Genomic DNA, 13,465 nt, shown 5'->3' on the forward strand with positions numbered 1-13,465 from the left:
AGTATGTTCTACCTGAGTCCTTGAAGTCGGAGGCGCTGTCTGGAGTGCATGACTTGGCTGGTCACCAAGGTCAACCTAGAACACTGTCTCTCGTATGTCAGCGTTTTTATTGGTATGACATGGGGAAGGATGTGCGGGGCCATGTGAAGAACTGTCCCAGATGCGTACTCAGCAAGACTCCAGAGCCGGCAGCCAGAGCCCCTCTGGAGAGCATAGCAACCTCTGCACCACTGGAGCTGGTGTGCATCGACTTCTAGTCAGCTGAAGATAATAACAACAAGTCAGTGGATGGCCCACGCCTTCTCCTGCAAAGACCAGACCGCGAAGAAGGTTGCTAAAAAGCTGTGGGACAACTTCTTCTGTGTGTATGGCTTCCCACAGCGCCTGCATTCTGACCAGGGAGCGAACTTCCAGAGTGAGTTGATGGCGGAACTGCTGGAGTTAGCAGGGGTCACGCAGTCCCGGACCACTCCGTATCACCCTATGGGGAATGGTGGCACTGAGAGATTCAATCGGACCCTGGGTGGAATGTTGCGCTCCCTGCCATCGGAGTCTAAGCACAGATGGCCCCAGATGGTCCAGAGCCTGACCTTCGCCTACAATTGTACACAGCATGAGACGACTGGCTTTGCCCCCTTTTACCTGATGTTCGGGAGGGTCCCACGTCTGCCAGTTGATCTGCTGTTTAAGAATGTGCTCCAGGACGAGGTGGTCTGTGACTATGATGCCTATGTGAAGTCCCTGGCGGCCGATCTCCAGTCTGCTATGCTGTTGGCCCAGAGGCACACCTCAGTGAAACAGGGGCATCAGGCCGACCAGTACAACAAGAAGATCAAGGGCTTGCCCCTCTCAGTGGGTGATCGGGTCCTGGTGGCGAACAAGGGTGGCAGAGGGAAGCGGAAGCTGGCAGACAAATGGGAGCCGGACGTCGACACCTTCATCGCTTCCAGACCACAGTGCCACATATATCGGATCAGAGACCGGACTGGACGGAAGAAGACAGTCCACAGGAACCTTCTGCTTCAGGTCAACTTCCTCCCCTTGGACGGGTCATTTGATGATGCTGGTCTAGCCTCGGACAGCGACACCTGTGCGCCTGGTGAAGCCTCCCTCTCAGTCATGCCTGAAGCTAGCGCCTCAGACGTGGACAGTGTGGCAGCAGAGCTTTCCATGGGAGATGGACCTGATGGGGATCGCACTGCATCATGGGTGCAAGAGCAGTCTTCAGTGGAGAGTGAGGATGACGGGCTACGTCCGTATTCCCCCCAGGGGATGTCCCCTGCTCTGAGTGATCTTCCAGTGGCAATTGCTGGCAGTCCCCCACTGTTGCTTGCTGATCTCAAACCTACCGAAGTCGGCCCATGTCACCCCACTTCTTAGGGACCTGCACTAACTCCCCATTGCTGCACGTATCCGCTTCAAGGCCCTCAACCTGGCATACCGTGCGGCAAAGGGAACCGCTCCCGCCTACCTCCGGTCAATGGTCTCTAACTACACACCCTCAAGTACCCTACGCTCTGCATCTTCTGGCCGCCTCAGACCTACTCCTATCCAAGCTCCGGGAGGGTCATCAAAGAGAAGCCGCCTATTCTCAGTCCTTGCCCCACAATGGTGGAATGAACTACCCACCCCAGTTAGGACAGCCGAATCTCGTCCAATCTTTCGCCGTTGACTAAAGACGCACTTCTTCAACTATTATCATAATAAAAAAAAAATTAAAATAAAAAAAAATCTAACCCTAACTAACCTTACTGTCATGCACTTAATAAACTAACCTACACTGTAACACGCAACACTTTGATGAATATTGTTACTCAGCTGATAGAGTTGTGCCCTTCCTGATGACCTGTCGTACAGAACTTGTAAGTCGCTTTGGATAAAAGCGTCAGCTAAATGACTAAATGTAAATGTAAATGTTGTGTCCACACAACTTGGGCGTACTCCTGAGCTAATGGGTGTCAGTGTGCCTGGTCAGCGCCAGGGTCCACAGACCACTGAACACTACACGTCCATGTTCGGTAGGGTCATCAAGCCAGTCTTTCGGCTGATAGAGACAATGGTCCAGCTTGAAAGTATGATAGGCTTCGAGCCACAAGCCTCTATCTAACATGTGTAGAGGTCAGCTACAGTGGTGTGTATAGCGCTTACAGCCTGGTACAGTGTCCTTTGTGATGAAAAGGAGTAACATTTTTATTTATGTGTATGTGCCGTCGTCAAGGTATAGTCAAGTGTAGCTGGATGGTGTATAAGGCACCGTCGTTATCCCTGGAGGTATGGTGGGAGTTGGCCACTCCTAGTGCCCTCCTGGCCTTTCATTAGGTGACAGGTATCGTTGGATTGTTCCGCAGTGTGTGGTTCTCATAGTAAGCTTGTGACTAGTGTGACACGAGGAAGGCACAGTTTTTTTTAATGTGGGTGTAATTCTGGGGGGTGAATGTAACAAGTGCCTTGTTGCCTTGTATGGATAATTACACCCCATCACAAAATACACTTTAATACATTCCACTAATAATCCTTAACGTTTTATTTTATTGCTTTGGTTTTATTTCATTGCTTTCGTTTTATTTTATTGCACTTTTGGGAGCTAAGTCTTTTATTTTGAAATCGACACCGCCCTCCCGGAGAACGTATATTGTCTGGTTCCTGTTTAATACGCTAGTGTCTCCGTGGATTGAGACAGGTGAGGACTTGCTTATGTTCAATGATAGACTTCGGTCTAAAAGTTGTTAAATATTGTATATTATATTCCTAAACTGTGAAACGAGTTTGTAATGTAACTCATGTTGATAATATGTACCTGTGCAGTTGTTTTGTGGGAGGTTTGACTGGGTTAGGGAACTTGATAAATGCACTTTAGTAGCTAGCATGTAGGGGGTTTGCACACAGCACGTGCGCTGGTAACATGCTAATGGAGTCACGTCTTTTCCCAATCGCAGCTCGTGTTGCAGAACGTCATGACTGTATCCCTAATGCTGCTGCCTTTTGTTGCCTTTGTAACAACAGGTATGTGTGTACAGTAGCTCCCATGTTTTTGGTCCGTTTTGTATTAAATTGTTTATTTTTCCATTGTATTTTTCGAATGTGTAATTCTAATTAGGGATGTCCCAATCGATCGGCCAGCAATCGGTATCGGCCGATATTCAGTATAAATATGAGATCGGTGATCGGTGATAATGCTTTATTTTCGCCGATCGTCGAAACCGATCGAAAAACATGATCCAATTCTTAGCGGAGATCTCACTGCAGACTTCTCTCAGACACACAGCTGCCTGCAGCGTACAGACTCCTCCTCTCCAGCCCCTCCCGCACTCGTGTAAACAAGAGCCTATGCCTCGCAGTCTGCTATAGTCTGGTGCATGCGACGTGAGCTAACATTGGCTACCTACCGAGCTAACGTTACTGTTTAAACTAAATTACCCAGTGACTACATGAGGCATTGTCTAACGTTATCTAGCTGGCTAGCTACTGATAGCTGCTGATATCAACAAATGCTCCAGCAATAGTCGAGTGCATGATAAGTTACCTCCGTTGACTTGGTAGCTCACGTTAGCTCACGTTAGCTCACGTTAGCTCTAAACTAAATAGTTCACTGAGGCGTTGTCTTAACGTTATCTAGCCGGCTAGCAGTAGCTACAGATAGCTCCTGATATCAATGTCGAACATTGATTCGATGCATATTCGAGCTGAGGGCACGCTGAATGTGATTTATACCAATAGGGTCCAGCTGCAGCACCGGAGAATCCTGGCCGTAGCTGGAGACTACTCGAGTACAGAGCATTTTGACTTGTTGCATGGTGGCGTTGTCTCGCAGATAATACAACTACAAGTACAAGTCTAATTATATAATATATATATTTTATAAAAAATTTAATATATATATATAAAATAAAATTGTAATTTTAATTTTTTTAATCAAAAACGATCGGTATCGGATCGGTATCGGCCGATATGGCTCAAGACGATCGGTGATCGGTATCGGTGGCAAAAAACGTGATCGGGGCATCCCTAATTCTAATGTGTAATTCTTATGAGTGAGTCTCTCCGTGGATTGAGACAGCTCGTGTTGCAGAACGTCATGACTGTATCCCTAATGCTGCTGCATTTTGTTGCCTTTGTAACAACAGGGTGAAAATAAATACAACCAACAGTCTCCCTGTCTGTCATCTTTAAGCACAACGCCGTCTAAGTACACCGGTCACATCAAGTCCTCGGATATGTGGACTCCGAGGTACTTGAAACTGTTCACTCTCTCAACCGGTGCCCCGTCGATGCTGAGGGGGCTGTAGTCCCTGACCCCCGACCTCCTGAAGTCCACAATCATCTCTTTTGTTTTGCTGACGTTCAGGGAGAGGCAGTTCTCCTGACACCACTGCGACAGATTCTCTACCTCTTCCAGGTAGGCCCTCTCGTCGTTGGCAGAGATCAGGGCCCTATTCCCCGTACCTGGTTCAACTAAGTCGATCAAGAGTCCCATTATCCAGATTCAATTAACCCGATGTTTGAAGCCGGGATTTTCCTGTTCCTCGAAGGTGGATTCAGTCTCGTTAACTCGAACCAGACTTGAGACCCAGGATAAGTGCGCGCGGCCGCTTCAGTTGAAAAGCCAGCAAGTATCGATAGCAGAAATCCTGATTTTCTAACGGCATTGATTGATTAATTGATTTAAAACTTTATTAACAGATTGCAGTACGGCTCAATAGCCTCGCCGACAAGTTAAATGCATAATCTATAGGCTAATTTTAAGTCCCTCATTACCCCAATCAATCAGATTATATTTCTTTAAACTTGCCTGCTGGCAGTAGGTTTATGGAATGGATAATCAAATGAGATCTTGCTAGCGAAAATAATTAGTTCAACTGTTATACAGAATAAGGATACGGCTCTCTTACCCATTGATTGATGTATGGTGGATGTTTTACTTATCTGCACTGTGGTGTGACGGTTTGTCGTTTTGACTTTCACGCAGACGACCCGCGTTCGAATCCTTCGAGTCTTTTTCTTCTTTTTGCAATGTAGGAATAATTCAATTTGGTGCACGTTGAGAGCTATATAAAGAATGACATCCTCAATGCATGTAGATTTATAATATTTTAACTTAAAACTAGGCTACTTTTGCGTATAATCATTAATATTATATTCCAAAAAAATTATATAGGAAACGCGGAGTTTCGAACTCGGGTCGCCCGCTTGCCAGGAGCGAACACTGGCCGTTGCACCACTGTGCCGGACGGGATATATCCATTGTGTATCCATCAATGGACAAGAGACCTGTGTTTCGAATATTTTTCTTTTGAATGAAGTTTTATCTCTTTATTCTCAAATGCATTAATGTGACGTCAACGGCTCATTCAATTTCTCAAATCCGTCAAACAGCGCATCTCATCAGACATTTTAATCCCAGTTACAATATCACAATAACGTGTGAGTGATGATACAATTCAACAATCCTCAGAGTCCTCGTAATTCATAATCCACAAAAACCACAATCCACGCATAGACACTTCAATTCTATGCTTGAATGAAACACAATCCGGGCGCTCCGTTAAGCAAATCTACAGCGGAGAATATATGAAACTAATCAGAGCCAAACGGCCGATAGGTTTCATTCATTAAAAATATCCCCGCGGGATTCACATTTGCAATGCGCCGTTATTAAAATAACCACATGCAGCATGTATCGCACTCCGAGCGCCGTATATGACGTGCATTATTTTATTTAGGACAAAGTAAATCTATAGGCTGAATATGATTTATTATCAGCATTTAGTTCTATTATTATACATTTCAAAAGCCCCCTCTAGGAAAACGAAGCACAGAAACATAATTCAGAATGGTATAATGCAGATCTAGACTGTGAGAATCATTTCAGGAAGCGAGCTGTCATTTCTTTGCGAGGGCGTGGCCATGGTTCATCCAGCTAACTGAACTTAACCCTGCTCTCGACCAGGCTCAAACTTTTTGATCTGTTGTCATGGTGATTTAGACAATTGAGCGTCGGGGAACAGAAAGGTCCGGCTTAAGTCAAGCTATGCTGGAAATTATCCGGCTAACTCAGTTAGCCAGGTACGGGGAACGGGGCCCAGGCCCACCACTACTGTGTCATCAGCAAATTTGATGATTGTGTTGTGGTTCCGCTGAGCCACACAGTCATGTGTGTACAGGGAGTAGAGGAGGGGACTCAGAACACAGCCCTGGGGGGCCCCTATGTTGAGCGTGATGGATGAGGAGGTGCAGTTGCCTGCTCTTACCACCTGGGGTCTTCCTGTCAGGAAGTCCAAGACCCACTGGCAGAGGTCATAGTTCAAGCCCAGGTCCCTGAGCTTGGCTATGAGTTTGGAGGGGACTATGGTATTGAATGCCGAGCTGTAGTCGATGAACAGCATTCTCACATAGTTCCCCCGCCTCTTGTCCAGGTGTGATGCTGCTGTGTGCAGCACATGGGCTATGGCGTCCTCCGTGGACCTGTTGGGGCGATATGCAAATTGCAGGGGGTCCATGTTGATGGGGAGGGAGGAGCAGATGTAGCCCTTCACTAGCTTCTCAAAGCACTTCATGGCTATGGAGGTGAGAGCTACATGGAACATAAAACATGACAACACACAATACAACAATAATAATAATAATAATAATAATAATAATAATAATAATAATAATAATAATAATAATAATAATAATAATAATAATAATAATAATAATAATAATAATAATAATAATAATAATAATAATAATAATAATAATAATAATAATAATAATAATAATAATAATAATAATAATAATAATAAACAGGACTTCACAGGACAATAATAGTAATAACAATAACAATAATGACAATAGAAATAACAAAAATAATAAATACAGAACATAAAAGACACCACAAAAGACATTTCCATGTGCTGGTGATTAGGGTTGCGGGAGGCTCTGTTTGTCCCTCGCCAGACTATATTTAATGTCTTCACACTCAGAGTCTCTGTTTGTCCCTCGCCAGACTATATTTAATGTCTTCACACTCAGAGGCTCTGTTTGTCCCTCGCCAGACTATATCTAATGTCTTCCAGTCACACTCAGAGTCTCTGTTTGTCCCTCACCAGACTATATCTAATGTCTTCACACTCAGAGTCTCTGTTTGTCCCTCACCAGACTATATCTAATGTCTTCACACTCAGAGTCTCTGTTTGTCCCTCGCCAGACTATATCTAATGTCTTCACACTCAGAGGCTCTGTTTGTCCCTCACCAGACTATATCTAATGTCTTCACACTCAGAGGCTCTGTTTGTCCCTCGCCAGACTATATCTAATGTCTTCACACTCAGAGTCTCTGTTTGTCCCTCACCAGACTATATCTAATGTCTTCACACTCAGAGTCTCTGTTTGTCCCTCACCAGACTATATCTAATGTCTTCACACTCAGAGTCTCTGTTTGTCCCTCACCAGACTATATCTAATGTCTTCACACTCAGAGTCTCTGTTTGTCCCTCACCAGACTATATCTAATGTCTTCACACTCAGAGTCTCTGTTTGTCCCTCACCAGACTATATCTAATGTCTTCCAGTCACACTCAGAGTCTCTGTTTGTCCCTCACCAGACTATATCTAATGTCTTCCAGTCACACTCAGAGTCTCTGTTTGTCCCTCACCAGACTATATCTAATGTCTTCCAGTCACACTCAGAGGCTCTGTTTGTCCCTCACCAGACTATATCTAATGTCTTCACACTCAGAGTCTCTGTTTGTCCCTCACCAGACTATATCTAATGTCTTCACACTCAGAGTCTCTGTTTGTCCCTCGCCAGACTATATCTAATGTCTTCCAGTCACACTCAGAGTCTCTGTTTGTCCCTCACCAGACTATATCTAATGTCTTCACACTCAGAGTCTCTGTTTGTCCCTCACCAGACTATATCTAATGTCTTCACACTCAGAGTCTCTGTTTGTCCCTCGCCAGACTATATCTAATGTCTTCACACTCAGAGTCTCTGTTTGTCCCTCACCAGACTATATCTAATGTCTTCACACTCAGAGTCTCTGTTTGTCCCTCACCAGACTATATCTAATGTCTTCACACTCAGAGTCTCTGTTTGTCCCTCGCCAGACTATATCTAATGTCTTCACACTCAGAGTCTCTGTTTGTCCCTCACCAGACTATATCTAATGTCTTCACACTCAGAGGCTCTGTTTGTCCCTCGCCAGACTATATCTAATGTCTTCACACTCAGAGTCTCTGTTTGTCCCTCACCAGACTATATCTAATGTCTTCACACTCAGAGTCTCTGTTTGTCCCTCACCAGACTATATCTAATGTCTTCACACTCAGAGGCTCTGTTTGTCCCTCACCAGACTATATCTAATGACTCCCCTCCTCTTCCATTATATATCCCCCCGTCAGAGTGTGAACTCCCCTCCTCTTCATCGTATATATCCCCCGTCAGAGTGTGAACTCCCCTCCTCTTCATCGTATATATCCCCCGTCAGAGTGTGAACTCCCCTCCTCTTCATCGTATATATCCCCCCGTCAGAGTGTGAACTCCCCTCCTCTTCATCGTATATATCCCCCGTCAGAGTGTGAACTCCCCTCCTCTTCATCGTATATATCCCCCCGTCAGAGTGTGAACTCCCCTCCTCTTCATCGTATATATCCCCCCGTCAGAGTGTGAACTCCCCTCCTCTTCATCGTATATATCCCCCGTCAGAGTGTGAACTCCCCTCCTCTTCATCGTATATATCCCCCGTCAGAGTGTGAACTCCCCTCCTCTTCATCGTATATATCCCCCGTCAGAGTGTGAACTCCCCTCCTCTTCATCGTATATATCCCCCCGTCAGAGTGTGAACTCCCCTCCTCTTCATCGTATATATCCCCCGTCAGAGTGTGAACTCCCCTCCTCTTCATCGTATATATCCCCCCGTCAGAGTGTGAACTCCCCTCCTCTTCATCGTATATATCCCCCCGTCAGAGTGTGAACTCCCCTCCTCTTCATCGTATATATCCCCCGTCAGAGTGTGAACTCCCCTCCTCTTCATCGTATATATCCCCCCGTCAGAGTGTGAACTCCCCTCCTCTTCATCGTATATATCCCCCGTCAGAGTGTGAACTCCCCTCCTCTTCATCGTATATATCCCCCCGTCAGAGTGTGAACTCCCCTCCTCTTCGTTGAGGAATACTCATGGGTTTGTGCCCAACAAGTAGTTGTGTTGGTTATGAAATATTGGAGTCGAGGTGCCATGGGCATTTGACAGCATAAGACCTTTGTACATTACGCCATGTTTGAATCACATGGGAGATGATCGGGCCATATCATAATTGACATTTTGATATAGGGGTGTTGGAATATTCTATAACTTTTTTTTTATCTACTTTTTCTCCCCATTTTCTATTTTTCTCCCAATTTCGTATTATCCAATTCTCCCCTCCCCTGTCTCGAACGTTGCTAGACTATGCCTCCCACTGGTCGGCTGTTGTGAGGATAGAAGCCTTGCATCACGTGTCCCCTCCGGAACACGAGGAGGCAGCCGTCGCATCTTTTCACCTGAACAGCGCAATCTCTCAGTGGCGAGGAGTAACGCGTGGGAGGCTCACGCTGCCCCCGATACTTCCTGATTCTGCTGTGCAGGCGCACCAACCGACCTGTAGGAGTCGCTGTCCACAACGTCCGATCCCCACCCACCGGCTTTCCCACCCCTAATACTGCCAATTGTATTAGTATGAACGACCAGCCAAGCCGGAAGCAACGCCGAGAGCTGGGCTCGAACCCAGCATCTCCTGCGTTAGTGGCGAGCGCCTTGCCCACTGCGCCACTTAGCCGCCGGAATATACTATATCTTGTAATCTTTGCGTGGCTGCTGCCTCTAAGGAGCGCCACGATACAGCAGTTTCAGGGTCAAACCAGCTTATCAGGGGTCTCGGCGAGAAGGACCAAAATTAAATATAATCGGGCATTGCCATGCCCCCGTCCTGTTTCCTACGTTGAGTCCATCTTAGGCACTTTATACTTTTTATACCTTCCACTATTTACATATAACACCTGCGAGTAGGCTACTATTTATTTGTTTTTATTTTTTAATTATGTACTTTTTAAAGGTTCACTATGCAGTTTTGTGGGAATATCGTTCACATTTGCATAAGCTGCAATTAGTGTTCATTTTGCGGCGCACTGATCCAAACATAAGCCTTGTTTGAGTGTTTGTAAACAAAACTGCAGGCCCTGCCGTCGTACCCAGCCGCAGTGAGAGATCTCCAGGGATCTCCGTGTTCCAGGGACCCAGTACCCAGCCGCAGTGAGAGATCTCCAGGGATCTCCGTGTTCCAGGGACCCAGTACCCAGCCGCAGTGAGAGATCTCCAGGGATCTCCGTGTTCCAGGGACCCAGTACCCAGCCGCAGTGAGAGATCTCCAGGGATCTCCGTGTTCCTCTGGGGACCGTTTGTTTATTCAGTGGTAAAAATATACCGTATCATTTTCGCCCCAAATCTTTTGAGTTTCAGATTTCTCTCCCTAAGCTGCATAATGCACCTTTAACTGTGAGGCAGATGAGGCTATCAGGGCAATCATAAGTACCAATCAAAACCCAGGCTTTATGTTTTACCCAGGCCCGTTTCTTGCCATAATGCGGACTGTGCGGTTGCATAGGGCCCCCGAAGCCACCAGGGGGCCCCCTAAAATGCCATAATTATTATTATATAAGTACATTTTACTCAAGACACTGTATGCTGTATATATATATATATATATATATATATATATATATATATATATATATATATATATATATATATATATATATATATATATATATATATATATATATATATATATATATATATATATATATATATATATATATCCTGTAGGGATGTAACAAATCATCAGCTTAAAAAATGGAACCGATAGGCTACTGCTTATGACCGCAAGTGGGCGTTTCTTTATAAAAAAATAAATACATAAGTAGCTTACTGACAAAAATGTAGTTGCATTTTCAAACTTTATTTAACTTTAATTTTATCTTAAATAGTTCCATTTAAATTTAAATAAAGTCAGAAATTTAAGGAAACAACAACAACATTTCACATAGGGCCCCCAAAACCTAGAAACGGCCCTGGTTTGACCTATGAAGACTAATGCATCAAAGATCCACTGCCTCTTAACAAGTAGCCTAGACTAATGTGACTTGTGCTATGGCCTACTAAATAAATTGTAATATGCCTACTTTTACTAGACTATAGAATGTTGAATGGAAGACATTATAATTTAACAGAATACTATTATATACTAGTAGGCTATTTTATATACGTTTAGGATTCTAATGTACTTCTTACTTCTCCCACCACTTGTCCTAAATGCCTTTCCATTCATACAACGTAACGCATTTTTCATCAGTGTGCTACTGGCAGAGTTGAATGAACGACACGGAATGTACCAAGTTACCGTAGGGGTGGGGGGTGACATGCTATCCTACTTGTTTGTTACGCGGTAATTATGCGAGAAGACATTCCCTTGTAACACTGAACCGTGTTCACAGTGAGCCGCGTATTAACGTAAGCAGTTTAGGCGTATACACGAGTCTAGATCTGTGCTTTAGTTGTTACTCAAAGAAAAGACAGCCCCCCCTGTCGACAGGACACATGCCCCCCCCCCCCCCCCCCCCAGACGAGGCTTTAAAAGCCCCTCACTTCGACGTGAAGTCACGCAGAGCGGTGCCGCCTCTGTGCAGGACACACCGAGCACGAGCACCGGCTTTAATAATCACAACAACAACACAATTATAGATCTATTAGAAACAACAACACGTCTGGAGTTGTGGAGGTTTTGTGGAGTTGGAATAAAAGGCCTGTTCTCTTCTCGCTCTCCAGTCTGTGGGACGTGGCGTCTCTCTGGGTTCATTCGGACACTCACGTCGAAGGTGATCATATTAATCACACCTCGGGACGCGTGTCGGGACTGACTCGGGAGCGGGATGTTCCACCCTCCCGTGGTCGTCTACCTCGACATGATGGACCAGGCGGCTCCAGGTGAGAGAGACGCTGATCTCCGCAGCTGCAGAACAACTACAATCACTTGTTCTCCCCTCTCTCGTCTTTTCTCTTTGTCATCAACATAATAATCATCGTCGTCGATATATATAAGATGGTTGACACGTTAAAAGAATAATCGCACCGGTGTTTCTATAATATACCGTTAACACACCGGATCGTCACCGTGGACCGTGCAGCACCGTGCACGCATTACGTAATCCCCTCGTCCCGGTGCAGGGCTTCTCTTTGTCTCCAAGACACATCTGTCACAACCTCCACACTATTCTGCATCATTATTATTATCATATTATTATTATTATTATTATTATTATTATTATTATTATTATTATTATTATTATTATTATTATTATTATTATTATTACTACTAACCGTGACTCCGTCAGTGTCACAGCACCGTGCGGGCCGGGGGGGGGGGGGGGGGGGGGTCCAGATGACGGGGAGAGAGTTGCGTTAATAAATGCCGCATGAAACGGCCGCTTTGTTCTGCTCGGTGCAGCCCGTGATGATGTGTTGTTACTGTGTTGTTGTTATTATAACCCGAGCCCTTATTAATGCACAGCTATAGTCTCGGGACTTATTATCATCCTGACGTTTGCAAATTAACATTTTAACATTTCCTAGTGGGGGGGGGGGGGGGGGGGGTAACGTGTTGGCCTACCACTTTATGTCTTTGATGGTTTGATGGTTTTTGGGACACTGTGCTATTGATTGATTGATTGATTGATTGATTGATTGATTGATTGATTGAAAACTTTATTAACAGATTGCAGAATGGGTACAGTACAGTACGGCTCAATACATATAATTGTTAAGGGGATGCAGACCAGAGAAAGACTTTCGTCTTGTTTACATCAGGGTCCCCCATTTTCAATGCATCATAACATATATGACATACAGGTAGACAGTACTGCTACATCTATACATGTATGACACATACCAGATCTACAGGTAGACAGTACTGCTACATCTATACATTTATGACACATACCAGATCTACAGATACAGTAGTGTTTGTGAAACAGAAGAGTCTAATAGAGTGTAGAGATACATGTGCCAACCGGCTCCTGAAAGACACTTTTGTCCCGCAGTGAAATATATCTCGCCCTCTTCCTCTTCCTCGCCCTCTTCTCGCCCTCTTCCTCGCCCTCTTCCTCGCCCTCTTCCTCGCCCTCTTCCTCGCCTCCTCGCCCTCTTCCTCGCCCTCTTCCTCGCCCTCTTCCTCGCCCTCTTCCTCTCTCCTCGCCCTCCCCTTCCTCGCCTCCTCCGCCCTCTTCCTCGCCCTCTTCCTCGCCCTCTTCCTCGCCCTCTTCCTCGCCCTCTTCCTCTTCCTCGCCCTCTTCCTCGCCCTCTTCCTCGCCTCCTCGCCCTCTTCCTCGCCTTTCCCCTCCTTCCTCGCCTCTTCCTCGCCTCCTCGCCCTCTTCCTCGCCCTCTTCCTCGCACG

General features: G+C 45.5%; 1 protein-coding gene across 1 annotated transcript in view; it reads left to right on the forward strand.

Annotated features, from left to right (window-relative positions):
• Window positions 1–288: 288 nt before the first annotated feature.
• The window catches only part of LOC311248527 (uncharacterized protein), a gene marked incomplete at its 5' end in the record, with an annotated part of 34,283 nt that continues 21,106 nt past the window's right edge, over window positions 289–13,465 (forward strand). The window contains 2 exons of the mRNA XM_084339393.1: window positions 289–1,099; window positions 10,249–10,372. Coding sequence (XP_084195519.1) covers window positions 289–1,099; window positions 10,249–10,372 — 935 coding nt within the window. The remainder of the gene's footprint in view (window positions 1,100–10,248; window positions 10,373–13,465) is intronic.

The sequence above is a fragment of the Notolepis coatsorum genome (assembly GCF_963971535.1).
Source record: "Notolepis coatsorum genome assembly, contig: SCAFFOLD_190, whole genome shotgun sequence".
NCBI lineage: Eukaryota > Metazoa > Chordata > Actinopteri > Aulopiformes > Paralepididae > Notolepis > Notolepis coatsorum.